This window comes from Bemisia tabaci, chromosome 4 (genome assembly GCF_918797505.1).
Source record: "Bemisia tabaci chromosome 4, PGI_BMITA_v3".
Lineage (NCBI taxonomy): Eukaryota > Metazoa > Arthropoda > Insecta > Hemiptera > Aleyrodidae > Bemisia > Bemisia tabaci.
The window spans coordinates 57087072-57107174 of NC_092796.1; the positions used below are offsets into that span (position 1 = coordinate 57087072).

Below are 20103 nucleotides of genomic sequence, written 5' to 3' on the forward strand. Positions count from 1 at the left end.
TTTTCTTTTTTATATTTTATTTCAAGAGTTATTTTGTTCCAAATAATTTAAGTTCAATTAATTGTACCCATTACGCAAGAAATAAACTCAACTTTTTTTTAAAAAAATGGCATTTAATACTACAAATTCAAAATGTCTTTACATTTTATCGTTTTCATACAAAAATATAACTTATATGGAAGTCTGTAAAGTTCATTTGCGATTAAACTATAGTCTATCTTTAGGCGTTAAATGACTATGCGTGGGATTGGTAATTTTACTTTTCTGTTCTAAGCAAATATCACAACTTAAATTCTGAAATGCGCTTGTGGATAGCCTTTAACTTGATGCATTGAGGGTGGCACAGAGATTTCCCCTACAAACTTTACGTAAAGAAGCAGGTTGGTTTGATCGCAAATTTCAACATTTTGTGGCACTTTTAGCGGACATCTCTCAGGAACAAACCAGAGAAAGGTGAAAAATACAATTAAAAGCAACACAGCAAATGTTTAAAGTATGTACAACACATTATTAACAGAAACTCAGATGAATTGAATTTTTGACTTGAGAAAATGTACGACAAATTGCATTTCGAACTACTCCCAATTTTTTCCTTTTTTTTTCGAAATGAGACTTTGTGCGTTTCTGTGTCAAACTCGGTCCAACCTGCTAAAAATGCCCCATAAACAGGTACATCATTGGAAACTTTTGACATCGATCAGAATTGTTACGTTTTCTGTTTCTGTGGTGGTGTGACAATAGGTCGTCCAGCGAACACCGCTTCGATTTCGTCCAATGTTCGTCGATGAGTTTCGACAAGCATCGATGCTGAAAAGACGCCGAACAATGCTGCTCCTGCTGCGAACAGTAATATCATCCCGTCCAGTTCCAAATTGTCTAGAAGGACGTTGTAAAGCTTCACTGACACGAACATGACTACGTGCATGGCGCAAAAGCACACACCACACATCATTCCCCGAATCTGCGAAGAAGAGAGCATTCTTTTCACTGATTGATTCTATTAAAGAAGAGATCAACCCAAACACACAAGCTAGTTTTTTATGTTTTTATTTTTTTTTCTTTAATGAAATTTTGACAGTGAAGTTTTCGGCCAAAGGGAGATAAATTTGGTTGGCTAAATCATTATTTAGTTTCTGTGACCAAAAGCTTTAGTTACCGGTTCAAAAAAAAAATGTGAGATTCAACATGAGCCAAACTTCATTTCCCCGTGTATAGAATTAACTCGTTTCTCGCATAAATGTGATCATAAAAAAGATTAAAAGACAAATAAAGGTTCAAAAATTCAGGAAGGTGGATTGTTCCATATTTCTTTATCATACTATCAACTACAATCCAAATGCCTCTTCTGGACTTTAAGCAAAGCCTTCGCTGTCAATATGAGATTTTCATTATTGTGATTGGATCTTCTTATTCTTAAGTTTTACCAAAATATCATTAGTCACACCAGAATATTTATTACTTTGGGCATTGCGCATCATGTTGATTGATCATGTAACATTCCTGTACAAGTTGCATTCCCTTGACTAACGAATAGTCTGTATTTTGACGTGATAATAATATTACAACCTGAGTTTGCGTATGGTCGGCGTTCAGAATTGAAGGCGATTTTAACACGCTGCTGTATAGGGAATGCCTTAAGAAGTGACCTCTCAAGCGCATGAATCTATAATCGTAAACCACAGACTAGAGCTGCATGTAATCTAAATATAACGTTTCTGATATTGTTTATTCCGTGTTTTCATCGCTTTATTCCTTCTCTATTTCTTTCTGAGAAAGTCGACTTCGGGAAATTCTCAAAATTTTGGGCTTAAAGTTACATAACATTTCTTACTAATTAATACCTTGTCGTGTGCATTATTTATAGTTCCATCTATGAATGGAGATTTAACACAGTTTTAAAACTTTTGAGAAGACCTTTAAACTATTTCCTATACCGATGACCAAAGTGCAAAATCGCACGTATCTCCGTTTGCAACGTTGTAGACTTCCTGTCATACTTCATTTTTTCCTTAGAAAACGAGTCAACGTAATTTCTTGAAATCCTTTTTGATTTTTCTTCCATGATAACAAAATATTCTGTAATTTCAAGCTATGAAGTTGGCTTCTTTTTTTCGGAAATTTTGAAACATCTCAAAGGAGATAAGTGGTTTCGCACTTTGGCCATCGATACCTAAAATCGAAAAAATATAACAAATCGTCCTAGCTTTGATGCACGTAATTTTATTCACTGCATTATGCGTCCATTTTATTGAGAATGGAGTTCTTGCATGCATGTGTCCGGAATTTGCGATTTAAGTATTGAAACCTAGGTAAAATTTCGTGAAAAACACGATTGCTTTCCCCGAAACAAACTTCAAAGCTCAAAAAAAGCTTTCAAAGTTGAGGCTGTAATGGAGGGGATATCCCACGCTACCCTGAGAGTCCACAAAACAACAAGCTCTGACAAACTCTCTATTCAATGATAGGGAACAAAGGCATTAACAGGATTGCACCTAAGTTGGGGGACTTCAAAACTGAAAACCCAGCAACCCTGCTTATTTCCTCCCTACATCTGGATAGAGACTTTGTCTTGATATAAAGGTGGACTTTCAGGGTAGCGAAGGATATCCCCGCCATTACGGCTCACTTTAAGAGCTTTTTGGAGCTTTGGAGTTGATTTCAGAGAAAATTAATGGCACCATCGTGTTTCTCGCGAAATTTTACGCAAGAAAAACAGTACTTAAATTGCGAATCCCTGACATATGCAAGAGCTTCGATCCCTGATCCCCATTCCCATCCTAATATTCGAAAACCCTCCTCTCTTGGAGGAGCTTTGGAGTTGATTGAGAAAACCAGTGACACCATCCTGTTCCTCGCATTTAACATTTGAACCAGTGCTTAAATCACAAACTCGCGACACATGCAAGAGCTTCACTGGGTCTCAACCATGAATGATGGACCACTAGACAAGGTACGAATTTCGGCATTCTGATACAAGTTTCTTAACCAAAATTTCACGCAGAGAACGATACGCACAACGAAAATTACCGAAATCAACTCCTTACGAAGATATTTAATGATTCTTGATGCGTGAATTCAAACCACCCGCTCATGAAAACTCAATGCTCTACGTGATTCACATCAAGCGCTAAACGTTATCATGAACGTCTCTGCGATAAAAAAATCTGGCAACCTCAATCTTGACACTTTAGCTCAGCTATAGCAAATTACTTATAGTTTAAAAAACACATGGTGGGAAATGAACATTGCTCGATTAAGAAGCTTGCTGAAACCGTTGTAGTGCGCGATTTGACTCACGTAGAGCTTTGAGTTTCTTGTGAGCGGGCAGTTCAAATTCCTCTTAACCAATGTAAAATAAAAATGTTAATATCTCTGTTAGGAGATGGTTTCAGTAATTTTCGTTGCGCGAATCGTTTTCTACGTGAAATTCTGGTTAAGATACATGTATCAGAATGCTTAAATTCGTACCGTGTCTAGTGGTCCATTATTGAAATTCGCAAGTGGCCCTTACCTTAATGGGAAACATCTCATATGGCATGGTCCAGGGCATGGGGAATATGCCGAGCGTCATGGTGAGGACGTAGAGGAGGAAAAGGGCGATCAGGATCCAATTATTCTCGGCCAAGAACTTGACTCGATCCCCCAACTTGAGAATGGCGTAGATGGCCAGGAGAACGACGGCGGTGGAGAAGCCGGAGAAGGCCCCGATGAACTTGCGCCCGGCGTGACGCATCCAGGCCGACGCCACCGAGATCCCGACGAGCCGCACCACCGCGATCAGGACGGTCACCTCCAGCGGCCCGATCGTCGAGTGGAACTCCGACATGAACTGCACCGTGTAGTAGATCACGATGTAGAACCCGGCGATGTTCTGCAGCACCGACATGGCCAGCACCTAAACAAAATGGTTTTGTGTTTTTTGAAATGAGATTATCAAAACGGTCACATCCGAAGAAATATGTACGGAAGGAAAAACGTAGCGTCTAAACCAACCCTCAGTGAAAACAGCTCTAGTGCACAATTGCTCCAAATTCAGCATCAAGTGATAGAGTACTGTCAGCGAGAGTATAGATAGATGTGAAACTCCGAAAATATCAGGCTTCACGATGCCTCCGCGAATAAAGTTAGGCCAGAAATGCAGCAACCTACGAATTTCAATATCCAGAACGATTATTTATACAATTGTTACGAACCATCGTTAAAAACACGTATTTGACTAGTATTGCATAAATTACTCATTTTTGGGAAGAACGCTGATGTGGCTTGCTTAGCCATTTCGTTAGAATTGGAATCTACAGACTGCAGTGAAATATGTGCGTCAGAAGTGGTTAGAGGGTGGCTGCACTCTTAGACCAAGCCCTCAGGTGAAAACAGGCTTCTAGTACACAATTTACTCCAAATTCAGCATCAAGGCGACCAAATTCCTCCGCTGAGCAGATGAAACAAGCTCTTTTTGAAAAGGGCCAATGTATTTACGACTCCTTTGACTAACACTTACTAATAATTGCCTTTCCTGCATAAACATGTTTAACAATTTAAGGATAGCAACAATTTTTGTTTCATGGCCTCGATAAGTTATCCAATTCAACTCTGATCAAAATAGAACATTTGATGACTGTGAGTCACCATGCAACATTCTGTTTTGATCAACAAGGAGTGTCGCCATTCATCATTCCTTTATTGCCACACGGGACATTCTGCTTAGTTTCTCATTCGAAAATAAAGCGAAGTAACGATTTTAGGACTGATGACCCCTGACACTTAGATAGGAATGGGTCAGTTGCGCTGGTCACAGAATCGTATTGTAATGCTCAATTCTTGTAGATTAGTAAAAAATATTGAGAACTGTCAAAACAGCAACTAGTTCTACGTCCAATATTAACGGAGAAATCGCGCTTTGACAAATTCGGCATATGACGTCATCCACCGCAGTATGACCGCAGTTCATCAGTCAGTATGACGCACATTTGCACTGGTTAAAATCAACGTGAAAACCGGATGAAAGCAGGGTGGAAGAGACCAAAGGTGTCACTATACCGCACTGGATGACGTCATTAAACTCGACTTTTCAAAGGGCGATATCTCTGTTAATCTTGAACTTACAATTGCTGTTTGGGCGGATTCATTTTTAGCTGATCTACAAGAATCAAGCATCAAAATACGATTCTGTCACCATTTAGAAGGAGGTAGCAACAAATTGATTTTAGAAAAAGATACCTGCATGAAAGGCTTCCAGACGGTGGGTTCGATGAAAATTCGAAGGTTGAAGCTAGTCGTGGGCTCATTTTTGGCCGTTTCTTGTAGCTCCTTCAGCTTGATCTCAACGTTGGCCGCGTTATCCTCAATCCGTCGGAGACTCTTCTGAGCGGCCTCGAGCTTTCCATTCCGGACGAGCCAGGCCGGCGAATCGTGGAGGAAGAAAGTGAGAACGAGCCCTGCGGTGGCCATGAGACAAGTGGCCCCTGCAGCGTAGACCCACGGGAAGTAGCCGCCCAGGGAGTAGATGTAAACCAGACCCAGAGAGGACATCAGGGCGTTCAGGGACAGGAACAATCCGCGGTAAGCCGGTGGCGCCGTCTCTGAGACGTAGACGAACGCTGGAAAATTGCAGCCTACAACAATGCAACCCAAAGATCTTTAGCCTCTCATCCTACGAACAGAATGAAAATTGCGTTAAGAATTTCTGCAAGTCAAAGATTTTTCGGAATGCACTTGAACGTATTTCTGCCAAACGGAACTATGTGCATTAAAACATGAGCCCAGAGATCTTTAAGAATATATGCTTAACAGAGCTCATGTCATTATTCACATAGTAACGTTTGGCAGAAATGCGTCCACTTAAGCATTTCTTATTTATATCATTCGGATTTTTCGGGAGCGACGTACTATTGTGCTAAGGAAAAACGTCGTATAAACACTCGAACATGTCAAATTTATCCCGGTAAAATATTGATATTTGATGCAAATTGTGAGTATTCTTACTTGAACTTTGCAGATACTCTACATTGAATATTCCGAATTATATCCTCTGAAAAATTTAAAGAAGAATATTCGCAAATTCTCCAAAAATCCATGTTTTCTAATATGGAAGTTGCAATTTTGACAAGTTTCGTTGACAATTTTGGAAAGAAATTCTGTGCCGGAGTTACAGACTCCGGCACAAAAGACTCCGGTTCTGGGCGCTGTACAGCAGCGCCCAGAAAACCCGAGAGATATGAGTGATACAGCAGAATATTTGGTGCAAATTTCAAGCTACAGAGATAGCTTATTTCTCTTTGAAATAATACGAAAACTCTATTCGACCACGTGGGGGCTTGTGCTGCCTACACTGAAACTGAAGGCGAACTGATATTTCGTAAAAATAACCTCCCTCTGATTGGTGAAGAGAACTCATTTGTGTGTATACCTACTGAGTGAGCATGTCATTTCGCGATGGCACCACTTATATACGCAGTTTAGTAAAATATGTATTGAGAAGAAGTATCAAGCAACGTTGTTAAAACTCTGTCTAATTATATTTTCCAAAAATGGCCTGATTATCGTCAGTGCACGAAATTTATTTTATTTTATTTTCAACTGCAGTATTAAATACTGTTAGTTAAATAATAAGTATCGTATTAGAATACTTATTATACGTCTTTACTTTTAAAACTTTAACTAATATTAAAAATAGTCAATAGATACCTTAGGTAATTAGGTATGGTGACATTTATTGTATGGTTAATATCAATAAAATTATAAAAAAAAAAAAAAAAATATTTATTTTTGTCACTCTTTCACCAGTATTCTCGGAAAATATCACGGAAAATTTCGAGCGACATACTCTAGAAAAGAATATGAGCGGAAACTTTAAACGTCGCAATCAATATTTGTGGTTCGATAGTTTTACGATGGATGTAGAAGTACTTTCTTCCTCATTTATACGGAGATCCAGACTATCTACATTTGTAAATTCAGTGAGTATGTACTCGTAACCACTACTTTACGTAAGTGGATTTTTCTGGTCCACATGATTTGCAAAATGGAGGCGCCCTAGTCTCTGTAATGTGAAACATGTAAGTACTTATCAAAATTTCATGAAGAGGTAAGTGAAGCTAACAACTCCGCCTGGTAAGGCAGAAGGCTAGAAGGGTCATAACGTCTAAGATCAATACGCAGTGCCGATTTGTATTCTACGAGGGGCGTTCAATAAGTAAGTATCCCCCCTCTCTAAAATCCATAAGAATGGACCAATTTTAAAAAACTTGGGCTCAAAATCTTCCTTAGGATATTTTGAGTTCAACAAAACAAACCGCAACAAAATCGGACTATGTGCGGCCGAACGCGAGCCGTTTGAACGCGCCGAGGTGCTCGACGCTCCCGCCGAATCTGCGAGGATTTGAAGTCCGCTACAGGAGAAGAGCTTCTCTGCCAAAGCCTCAGTCGTTCATCACTGACGAAAAATCAAAGAAATTTTTGTAGAATAAGGGGCTTCCCTCACTTCTCCACATAACCAGCTCGATCCAAGAAAGTCTGATACTGAGACTAAGACTAAGAGAACAGCTTTTGGATGCCTCGTGCGTGGAAGTCTTTCAGCTGACCGCGGATGAAAGAGTGGACGGCTAAATTGACCTCTTCCACTGATTCAAAATTAACTCCTCCAAGTTCAGATTTCAGGAACGGGAATAAATGGTGGTCTGGTTTGCCATTTATCATCGTATCTGAAATCTGAACTCGGAGGAGTCAATTTGGAATCAGTGGAAGAGGTCAATTTAGCCGTCCACTCTTTCATCCGCGGTCAGCTGAAAGACTTCCACGCACGAGGCATCCAAAAGCTGTTCTCTTAGTCTTAGTCTCAGTATCAGACTTTCTTGGATCGAGCTGGTTATGTGGAGAAGTGAGGGAAGCCCCTTATTCTACAAAAATTTCTTTGATTTTTCGTCAGTGATGAACGACTGAGGCTTTGGCAGAGAAGCTCTTCTCCTGTAGCGGACTTCAAATCCTCGCAGATTCGGCGGGAGCGTCGAGCACCTCGGCGCGTTCAAACGGCTCGCGTTCGGCCGCACATAGTCCGATTTTGTTGCGGTTTGTTTTGTTGAACTCAAAATATCCTAAGGAAGATTTTGAGCCCAAGTTTTTTAAAATTGGTCCATTCTTATGGATTTTAGAGAGGGGGGATACTTACTTATTGAACGCCCCTCGTATATCTTCTCATTTTGAAAATCTCCGCACTTATCAAAATTTTATTTTTCCATAGCTGTAATTTAGAAAGTATTTAAATGTTTGCTTTGCTGAGTATGAAAATCAGTCGGGAGGGATTGAGGGATCCTACAAATGAGACCTCTCTCTCATGTTGTGCGAACGATGCAAAATAATGGAAACGTCCACGAATGCAGGGTAAGCATTCTGAGAAAATTCTCAGTCTAGAGAAAAAATCTGGTCACGCTGATGGCTGACTTTCTTAGCAGTAGCACCTCGATATGAAAACGCCCTTTCTTTCTTGTTTTTCAAAAATCATTCTTTTTTCATCCGTTTTCTTTTCGGAGACCGATTTTTTCGGCACTAAATTGCACGCGCATTCCTGTTAACTCGATTGGTATCCCGAAACATTTTAAATGAATTTGCAATGGAAGTGATTTGGGCGATTTATCTCGGAACAACATTTCGCACTTAGTGGTTTCCTCCTTACCGAGCAATGCTCCGATGTTATATCCAACGCGCCATCTATTAATGGAATCACTAACCATTATCTAGAACCATTAATGGAACCACTATCTCCGAATGTAACGTCGAATTCTCAAGATGCAGGGTCCAATACTGCCATGGTTACTTTACATTCTGTTTTAATGAGGGTCTACGTCATAATATTGTTCGTTATAAATTCTTAGTGAAACCAATTTTTTTTTATTATTTCATGATGAAAACAGATCTGTAAAAATTAAATCAGTTCATAACTGTCGATGTAAATGCGTTCAATCCTAAATATATTTTATCTAGATAGGACTGTATGAATTAGTCTAAAGCCATTTATATGTATTACACAATCTTGCGAATTAGGCTTTTAAATCCGTGCATGTGTTATCTTTCGAAGGTCTGATTTTGTCTTCCCTCGTTGATCTATAGAAAGTGGTCTGATCCGTACAAACTGTTCCAAACTCGTGATTCTATTTGTATCACCAAGAATGAATATCAGCCACTTTTGTGTTATTCCAAGTAAAAACATATTTTTACCCCCCCCCCTTCCCCGTTCCGCCCAGTCCCATTTGTTTTTTTAAAAAAAATTTACTGTATTTGACGGTTGAATGTGTCTGATTGTGAGCCAAACCAGTTTGCGGTCGCTTAGAGCTTGCGTTTGATCACATTTTTTTCGCCGATAAGTCTGATTTACATAGAATTTCCGGTGCGGACGGAATCATTTAAGCATGCTAATTTAGTCGCTGAGCGAATCATTTTTTTCTTCTTCTTCTTTTTTTGGATATATTCCTTTTTTCATGGACTGTAGATTTGAAGTTCAATTTTTTTATGGGATAACCAAGCAGCATTTAACGCCTTGAAATTTCCTCTGAATTTTCTCTACGGTATAACAAATCGCTGAAAATCTCGAGTTAGAATTTTACTGAGTTTTTTATTAATGCATTAAGAGTGCGCGGAAATCAGATAATATCTGCGGCATGAATCCATGCCGCAAACCCAAATTTAGCCTTTTTACTCACCTATTCCTGCACCAGCGAGGAATCGACCCACCACAATGAGCATAAAACTCTCTGCTGCGACCATAACAGCGTAGCCGAGAGCCATACAGAAAAAAGATAGTCGTACCACTCGCATCCGGCCAAAAACATCGGATAGAGTCCCGCTTATGGCTGACGCCAGGCATGCTCCTAATGTCGGCGCACTTGCTGAAATAAAATTGATTTGTGAATTATTAAATATCACAGTTTTCTCGCAGTTTACATTGGCAGAGGAAATCTTTAAAATAGGACTGTAAGTAGACGGTGCGAACGGATGAATTCATCTGCTTTCGATAGATTTATTTCTTATTTACATGAATGCAGTCAACAGAAGCCACATTGCTTTGCGAGCTAGGCATTCTGTATTTTCTGCGCACAGTTGCAAATACTTCAAGAAAGGGGACTCGTGCAAATTCAGTGGCTGCAATTTAAAAATGCACATAAGAGGTTGCGCTAAGAAAGACATTTTTAATAGTTTTTGTTCGCAACATGATAAACTTGCAAACAAGGGTAATTTTTATTAGTATTTATGTATACAAAAATAAAATAAATTAAAGTAAGTAAAGAAAATAAAGAAACAAGCATCTGCTCTTTAGGCACCCCAAAATCCTTTTTTAGTTATAGTTTTCTTGGAAGGAACATGAATCAACATCACCTCTCGAGAACTCTATGTGTCGATTTTTCAATAAAATAAAAATGTCTTCCTCTTAGGTGTGGAAGATGTAATTCAGCCCCGAGTAAACAGATAAGTCCAATTAGAGAAATTAGATGACTGACTTACCTATCCATGTTGCCTGGTCTCTATCGATGGGTATTGAGCTGCCTTTTTCCAGCAATTGTGGAAGCATTCCTGCTGACTGGCCGTAAATTGAGCCGACACATATGTGGAGGGGAACAAGCATGCTGCCACAAAGAACTACGCTAAACAAAAAAATTAATAAAAATATATTAGCATCGTGCTTAATATTTGCAGCAGTTCAGTTGCATGAGAATTCTTATAGACCCATTTACAAGTAAGTACAGGGTGTTTCAGACCACCCGTACCAGGCCTTTTTCTCGGTTGGTTTAGGTCGTACGAAGTCGGAGACCGCGGGGTTGAATAGGGAATTGACCCCAAGGAATCCGAATTTTGTGGTCCCGAAACCCCCCCACCCCCCTTGGGGGGTAAAGGGGGGGTCACGATGCTAAAAGTCACGGTTCCCGACCGAATTGCGGATCGATCGCATCAGAATTGAAAAGCACGGAAAATTTCACGTGGAATTGACCCCTAAAAATCCAAAATCGGACCATCCAAGGCCCAAAAATGATCCCTAAAGAGGGGGACAGTACCCCCCTCCATAATTTCTCTTTGGTCTCAAAATTGACGTAAATTCTCCAGAAAAAGACGGTTTCCCAGGTAATCGACCTCGAGAAATCCAAATTTCATGGTCCCGAAGCTCCTCTAGCCCCCCTTGGGGGGTAAACGGGGGGGCCCAATTTTAAAAATCGGGGCTCCTTTCCGAATCGCAAATTGATTGCATCCAAATTGAGGAGCAGAACACATTTACATCTTAAGTGACTCCTAAGAGTTCTAATAGACCCCCTGAACGGCAGAAAGTAACTCCCTGAGGAGGGGGCCTTCGCCCCCGCCAAAAATTTCTCAGGATTCCTCTTTGGTCGCAAAATTGACGTCGATTCTCCAGAAAAAGACGGTTCTCCATGTAATCGACCCCGAGGAGCTCAGGGAACATGAAATTTAGAGTCCTCGGGGTCGATTACATGGGAAACCGTCTTTTTCTGGAGAATCGACGTCAATTTTGCGACCAAAGAGGAATCCTGAGAAATTTTTGGCGGGGGCGAGGCCCCCTTCCTCAGGGGTTACTTTCTGCCGTTCAGGGGGTCAATTAGAACTCTTAGGAGTCACTTAAGATGTAAATGTGTTCTGCTCCTCAATTTGGATGCAATCAATTTGCGATTCGGAAAGGAGCCCCGATTTTTAAAATTGGGCCCCCCCGTTTACCCCCCAAGGGGGGCTAGAGGAGCTTCGGGACCATGAAATTTGGATTTCTCGAGGTCGATTACCTGGGAAACCGTCTTTTTCTGGAGAATTTACGTCAATTTTGAGACCAAAGAGAAATTATGGAGGGGGGTACTGTCCCCCTCTTTAGGGGATCATTTTTGGGCCTTGGATGGTCCGATTTTGGATTTTTAGGGGTCAATTCCACGTGAAATTTTCCGTGCTTTTCAATTCTGATGCGATCGATCCGCAATTCGGTCGGGAACCGTGACTTTTAGCATCGTGACCCCCCCTTTACCCCCCAAGGGGGGGTGGGGGGGTTTCGGGACCACAAAATTCGGATTCCTTGGGGTCAATTCCCTATTCAACCCCGCGGTCTCCGACTTCGTACGACCTAAACCAACCGAGAAAAAGGCCTGGTACGGGTGGTCTGAAACACCTGTATACGCACATGGATGTATGAATGCTAAAAGGAATTATATGCACAGGCTTTGCGTGCAACTTAGTTCCTTTTGCCAAAGTAAGTCCAAATATTATAATTAATTCTAGATGCCCGAGCCTTTTTTTTATGCGCGAAATCCAAAGTCTGGTCGAATTTACCCGGATTCGATGTATTGATTTAAATAGTTTTTGAACTAATATCTATGTTCTATGTTTTTGAAAGTAATGATATATTGTCTTTTAAACCATCACTTTTTTGGTAACGTACTGGCATTTTCTCACCCTCCCTCCTCATCCGCCATGTGTAACTCCCCCGGAAGAAATATCCAATCAATTTAACCTAGCTTGAGATTCCTGGAGGCAGTCGTAAAAAAAATCGGTAATAAGACAAAACTCTCACCGAAATGTCAATTTTTAGACTTTTAAGACGTTTGGGAAACTTATACCATTTTATCAATTTAATTTAATTTAATTTTTTTTTTTCAAAATAATTTGGACACATCATGCCATTTTTTGAGCAAACTTAACCTTGATTTTTCTCAACTTTCAAAAATAAAAGACACCTCAACGCGCATTGATAATAGCGCAGAGATACAACTATTCGTGCTTAATGGATGTCAACGTTGCGTCTGCAAAATTGAAGGCGCGATGACGCGCATCGTAAACTCGCAAATGCTCCGATCTTCGCTACGTTAGTGGGAATCTCTCTAATTCGGGAGGAATGTTGAGAAACGAGGCCGGATTACGTCTCTCCTATCCGCGGCTATTTTCCTCACGTAGTCCTTAAAGTACCACAACAAATTAGACGAACAGAACCTACATGACATGGAAATAGCGCAAGGGAAAAGACGCGCATTGATGACGGCGCAGAGATACAACTATTCGTACTTGATGGATGTCCGTGTTGCGTCCGCAAAATTGAAGGCGCGACGGTGCGAGGCGTGAACTCGCAATGCTCCGCTCTTTACTGCCAAAAATGAGGTATTGCTTAGATTCGGGAGGAAAATTAAAAAACGAGGGTCGACTCCGCCTTTTGTTGACACTCGATGTTTTCCTGTTTGGAGTCGATTCTTTTTAAGGATGTATTTGTAAGCCCATCTCTAAAGCTTGTGTGCACTGTTCCCATAAAACTCCCGGGGTGCATTTTTAGTAAGCCCTATGTCAATATGACCCGGCTTGGGCATCTGAGAGTTAAAGAGCGCAACATAACTTACAGACCTTAAAGTTTCTCTGGAAAATTTAACACCGTCTCGAGTTAATAAGGAAAAAGAGCTTGAACTCTAGATTGACCTTGAGGTAGAAAATTCTATCTATCAAGAATCTAGTCAACAAGAGGTGACGAAATTGGCCACTTTCAAATTAAAAATCAGATTTTTCTATATCCTTATTGCCCAAGTAAACCATGACAACCTCAATTTCCATATATCTCTACAACGGTTTGTAAAAAATTAAAAATAGAGTATTACAGAATATTTTCAGCAGGACGAGTAAGATTAGCAGGATTAGGGGCAATCCATAACTGTCATACCTAAGATGTCAGCCGCGAGGTTGCAGCACTTTCTCCATTTACCTTGTCAAGTATTTTGCCTCTATGTTGTAAAATTGAACAATTCCAATTCGGTAAGCGTACACGAGTATCAACGATAATTTTTAGCAATATTTGGCATTAACGGTCGAACAACCCTCCCTGTGTTTGAACACCTGGCCTGTTCGTTTTAATGATAACAACGTCACTGAACTTGCATCACTATTGCTCAAGCATCTGCCTCTTTATCGATACGTAATCAGCCCTCGAATCCCATTATCGATAAAGGGATTATTTATGGGTTGTGTCTTGAATTTTTTCTTTTTTGCATTTCCTTGTTACGTTAGAAGTGATTAGCCATTAGGCGTTAATCCCTGTTTGAAGATTGGTTTTATGATGCTATTTCCCGTTTTAGCACTTATCTGTGGCAGCTATTCACTCCTCTGCTCTTGTCTGTGGAACAAAACGGTAGGCTCGAAAGAAAGATCGGCCGCCTCAACCAGGATAAATAATTATCCTCTAAGTTTTAGCGAGATTCATTAGAGCGCAGTCGTGATAGTAATTGAGATGCATGATCACCGTCACCAAGGCATCTTTGAAAGAGTTTTGGGACCTATCGAAAAAGAAAAGAAGAACTACTTTCGAGCAATAAACCAGTGAGTCAATCTCAACTTTATCAGGATGATTTGTGCTTGCGATCTAAATGCGTCGAAATTCTCCCGTCTGTGGGCCGAAGGAATTACCTCTTGTTTGAGATGTGAGCTACATCATTGCTTTCAACAATTTTTTCTGCGTCCAAAGGGACTAAAGCCAAGCCAAACAGAGAGTATGTATTCAGTTTTATTTAGAATATCCCCCTGACCGACCTCACGCCGAGAATCTATCGATTAGTCAACAACTAAACTTTCCCGGTGAGCGCTCAGTAGTTTTGTTTACATTCGGAGGTCAACGCAAACAGGTGATGGCGTTCAACGATGCAGAGGTGCACAATCGTTTAATTACATTCCTTCCCTCCTCCATTCATAAATTTTATAGTTTAGTTTACAGCCATTTTTCTGTCAAATGGCTTAATTAACTCTGGTCTCTAATATTCATACCATTATCAATATAAGAATGAATCTTGATTTTTAACACCCGAAACAATATGTTTGTTGTGCTCTGTATTAGGTCCTGAGATTTTGGTTTCCACAGACTGATCCTATCAAATCTTTTTTGAAATTAAATGCATAATTAAACCAAAGTCAAATATTTTTTCCCTTTTGGTGTTTTTAGTACGTATTGCACACCCAGCCCCTGAAAATATGTTTCATATTTTTCACAAATTAGTGAAATTTCATGAAATATTTCACTGAAATGTCCAATATTTCATATTTTTCATTGCACTTGGGCAACCCTGGTTGTGCATGTACTGTAAAAAAGATGAAAGTTCTAAGTGTCTCAAATTGCATAACCGGGAAAATGAAGGATCAATCGGTTCTATTTAAAATCAATTAAAAACGGTTGGGAAGTCTTCAAAATTTTTCAGCGCCTATTTAATTGACCATTCGCGGTTGGCAGGTCAACTCTTTGATTATTTTATTCGTTTATTTAAATTGTATTTTACAAGAGGAGTAGTACCAATTAAATAAAAGAGGAAAATTTACTCACCGGTCTAAGACAGCTTGTGGGTGCCGAAGCCGGTGGTTCTGTCTCCATTCTTTCCGCGATCGCTCACCTTCGGTCAACTGTGCGCAACGCGGAGATTTTGAGGTGCCTCCCGCGCGGGAATGATTGGCTGGCTTAAAAATAGCTCCCAACTAGAGGTCGTTTTGCGCAACTTTTCATACGGCCGACCGTGAAAAGTTACCTCATATTTCGATCCTGAAACCAAGAAAATGGTTGTCAGACCCATCAACAATAATTTCACATGATCCTCCTTTTGTGTCAAACCCTCCGCTGAAAGTGAGAAACCGTGACAAGTTACCTCATATTCAGATCCTGAAACCAAGAAAATGGTTGTCAGACCCATCAACAATAATTTCACATGATCCTCCTTTTGTGTCAAACCCTCCGCTGAAAGTGAGAAAAAATCCACGAGGTATACCCTCAGGATAAGGGCTGAAGTATGCAATATAAAACTTACCAGAAAGAAATATCATTTCAACGGTGGAACTCCCAAACCTGCGAGTATCTCGTTCACGGTGTTTTAAAATCTCCACTCCTATTTCATTTTATTTTATTTTAGTAAATGAGGAAAAATCAACATTATCCTTTGAACTTTACACAGAATTGCCGCTGAGCTGCTTTCCATTAAAAAATAAAGTATGGCAGGAAGTCTGCGACGTCGCAAACCGAGGCACGTAGTTTGGGATTTTGACCGTCGATCTATAACGAGCATGAATATTTCCATGAAATGTTTCATTTGTAATAAAAATTATTTGCAATAATTTGTGCACGTAAAATTCTAAAAAGACATTTTGGCAATGGACAGGTATAACCATGTGCCTAACTACTTTAGACGTTGTTTGAAAAGCTGAACAACATTTTGACATGAAAGTTTAGGGGTAGATACATTCTAGTACAATTCTAAGACAATCTAGGGTAAAGTCTTAGAAAGTTTCAAGGAATCATATTGCTTAGTTTTTTCCTAAAAACACGATGTGATGGAGAAAATTAGACTACTCGAAATACGGTTAGACTGACTCTGGTGAAACGAACCAATAATATGAGGTGAAAAACTCTTGCTGGAATTGGCCCTCAAGTAGAACAGATTGCGATTAATTGCAATTATATCGCAAAATTATTGCAATTGTGCCAAAGTAATGTGTACTTAGTCTATTCGCTAATTAAAAGGGTTCCTCTTATTGAAATATATTGCAATAAAATTGAAATAATTTGCTTTTATTTTGACATCGCAAACTGCCTGCCTTCCTCACACTTGGAACGAATTTTATTGGTGGTCTAAAATCGGTATTTATCAACAAATTTCTTGAAAAAATATTGTGATATTATGGTAAAAAATTTCAAATTGCAAAATTATTTCAATTTTTTCTGCACTCTTCCACTTGAAAGTCAGGCTGAGGGGAAAAAAACTCTTGCTGGGTTCAGTCGCGAGACAGACCACAAAGCCGGTAAAAACATAATCATAGCTTACATGAGAGAAAACACAAAAGAGAAACCTTATTAGTATTTTCGGCCAACACCAAGACACTGTCGAACATGACACGAAGGATGCGAATGATTTCGAGGGATGAAGAGTAGCAGAACGTATGGCGTGAGGGAGATAACATAACGCACTCGCGTGCTCGGTGGCGTTATCGGCCGCGTTTTCCCGCGCGAATAACGCCAAAACGGCTCCGCGCAGCCGGCAACGACGGCGGTGGATTCGCGACTCGGAGTCGCGATCGACGCGGACGGAGAGGCGACGACCAGGGCCAAGAAACTATCGACCGGCGAGAGCTGTATCGAGAAAATGGGGCCAAACGATTAATGAAAAGTCCGCTCCAATTTGTCTCCCTTCCATCACCTCCTTCGATTCCTGGCTCGGAATTTTTTTCATGTCATCCCCCTCGTGGCCGTAACGATAATCCCTTGTGAAATTTGAATTAGTGGGTCACATATGCACGTGGCATAGAGCGCACGTGTAAACATGCGTCAAAAATGTAACGATTTACGAGTTTGAAAGGTCTGCGTTAGAAAACTCGTAAAAAGTCGGAAACAATCAGAAGTCAAGAATTATGAGGAAAAAATTTGTGAATAAAGGTGAAAGAGAAATGGACGTATTTCTGTGAAACGGAACTAAGCGCCATCGGAGGAGGAAGGTAGCGGGGGGCTTGGATTGGCTGCGGAATCGGGCGTTGGGCTCGTTCGTCCTATACTCGCAATGCTTTCCATGGCGCTTAGTTCCGTTTGGCAGAACGCGCTATCCGGCATTCTAAATTCCTCAAAAGGCACTCAAATTGACGCTTAGTTCCGTTTGACAGAAATACGTCCAAATATTGTAAAGGGAACTGGTTTTTTTACATATCGATGGTGAAACTACCAGACCACGTATCTAGTTTTCGGTGTTTCGTGAAGAAGAACAAAACAATATCGTTCCTTGGATTTTGCACAGATTTTTCTTCACACAGAGGAGAAAATTCACGGAAGTTTTCAAGAATTGACGTTGAGTAGTTTTCCATCTAAAAAATAAAGTATGATGGGAAGTCTGCGACGTCGCAACCCGAGATGCGTGGTCTGGTATTTTGCCGTCGATATATATTTTCTATTGACTATCTACTTTTTTCTGTCTATTTGACTATTTTTTTTTTTTTTTGCAATTTTTAAAAAAAAAATTCGTAAATTATAAGTGGTATGTTACTATGGAGCCTTAAAAATATGACGTGAGGACGTATTCTGATATTTCTTAAGCTCTCTCCATCATCAAGATAAACAACAAAGAAATGAACAACCAAACAAATCAGCTCTTACCAGATTTCTCTCGCCCACCATTTTTTATCACACCACATTGTGTCCTCAGTTTGTGCGCATCATTGCTATTTGCCTGAATTGCTCAATGTTTCAATCTGCCTAGGAGTTTAGTAAAATTCCGAAGCATTTTTTAAATTGACTAGACATTTTACGAAAAACAAGTGTAATAATCTATTTTTATTCAAAAGCTTTTCTTACTCATTGCTTCGATATTTTGCTCTGTATTTACTTGCATCATTGACACAAACGGCATACGCCTATATTTCCTATTGAAATTATTTCTGTCAAACAGAACTGTGTGCAGGGGAAAAGATGGAGTGTGCTCGTTAGTGCTCGGGTCATAAGAATGAATGGGAAATATAAAGCGCCAGTGACGAAGCCGCTGCCGCGCTCCTCCCACGGCATTACTAACTCATGAGCCCTGTCCACAACGCTCTAGATACGTGCCCATGGCTCATGGGTGCCGCACTTAGTCGGCTCACAGTTCCATTTGCTGAATGGAGAATTTGCACGCAATTTTTTTATTGCTTCATCTGAAAGTGCCTAATGAGCTGAGTTCGCAATATTTTTCATAATTTTTTTCTGACATGGGAAATTGGAGAAAAATTGATTTAAAAGTGAGAAAATGCGCCGCCTTGTGACGTCGTCTGGCGGCATTTCCCATTTAAACACATGTATTTTAGCAGAATCGGTTATTTTGTCATATCTCCTCTAATAATCGCTCAATTTATGAATCAAGGGTATCTTCGTGTTCAGTTCACTCAGAGGATTCCACTTAAACAGGAAATTCATCAAATTTCAGACCCTTGCAAATTCTCTATTGGACGTATTTCTATCAAATGGAACTATGTGCATTAAGTCATGAGCCCTGAGACTCATACGAATATATGCATAACAGGGCTCACGCCATAATGCACATAGTTCCGTTTGGCAGAGATACGTCCAATTGGAGAAGCAGGATTTCACGTTCTGTGAAACGGAGCTATATGCACACTGTATGAGCCGCGGGCATGTATCTAAAGCGTTGTGGACAGGGCTCATGAGTTAGTCATGCCGCGGGCCCGCGTTCTCATTCACTCTCATGGCCCGAGCACTAACGAGCATACCCCATCTTTCCCCTGCTCATGGTTATGTTTGACAGAAATACGTCATATTATTTTTTATCCACGAAATGAAATCCTTGTGAGATTTAAGCCTTGAAAAATCGTCGTCATCGCCTGCTGTTAAATTACGAGAGTGGATATTAAAGTAAATAAGTTTACATTCTCAAGCATTTTATTCTCATTCTCTAGGAAATTATTCATGCTATGAATAAATGTATACCGACGACGTAGAAACAAGCATACTTCCAGCCCTCCGAGAGTTTTTAAAAGCCTGCGAGTTACAGAATATTTAGAATTTTTTCATGCGCATAAGCCTACCCCCGAACATACCCTCTTTACATGCGCATACTTATTTTTGATACAAATGTAAATACCAGTGAACACTAATATTTTATTTAAATGAGCGTTGTTGTTTCCATTTATAAAAGCAGCCTTCAGTTTCATGCTTTACTTTCTTACGTACACTCCTCTGTTAGTTCGTCAATTATTGAATATAATGGATATTTACCTTATCTCTTAATCTAAATCTAAATCTCTTTCTTATTCAAATCGTGCATTTAGGAATATACTTATCCAGGTTGATGTCTGTTTGAGATCTAGTTTGATCCTAGTCTCTTAAAAACTCTATGTGCTACGAAAAAGCCTGCTGTAAAGAAACATTCAGATAATTCATGCTTTTTTTGTAAATGTGAGTTGAATAAAAAAATATAAATCCTCAGAATCCTTAAAGTAAGTTTGATCAATTTTGCACCAAGGATACTCACCTTCAAACCTCCTGAGTGAAAATGTTGAGGATTTATATTCGCGCTGTCAAGTCCCAAACCTGGACATAGCGACTGCTGGTCGGTAAACTTATTAAGGAGAGCGGCTTATGAAAAA

General features: G+C 40.0%; 1 protein-coding gene across 5 annotated transcripts; it reads right to left on the reverse strand.

The window, feature by feature from the left end:
• Positions 1-92: 92 nt before the first annotated feature.
• On the reverse strand, positions 93-18226 carry LOC109042602 (glucose transporter GlcP). Of its 5 annotated transcripts, none has more exons than XM_072300137.1 (7): positions 18122-18226; positions 15320-15532; positions 10492-10626; positions 9693-9878; positions 5218-5612; positions 3512-3895; positions 93-961 (listed from the first exon to the last, which is right to left on the reverse strand). In XM_072300137.1, exons 3-7 carry the CDS (start codon positions 10610-10612, stop codon positions 707-709), a joined length of 1341 nt encoding a protein of 446 aa, XP_072156238.1. In that variant the 5' UTR covers positions 10613-10626; positions 15320-15532; positions 18122-18226; the 3' UTR covers positions 93-706. The 5 variants fall into 5 exon arrangements, with proteins under 5 accessions (XP_072156238.1, XP_072156235.1, XP_072156239.1 ...); XM_072300134.1 differs by lacking the exon at positions 18122-18226 and adding an exon at positions 16831-17071; XM_072300138.1 differs by lacking the exon at positions 18122-18226 and adding an exon at positions 16831-17071 and having other exon boundaries at positions 10492-10631.
• Between the last annotated feature and the right edge of the window lie 1877 nt (positions 18227-20103).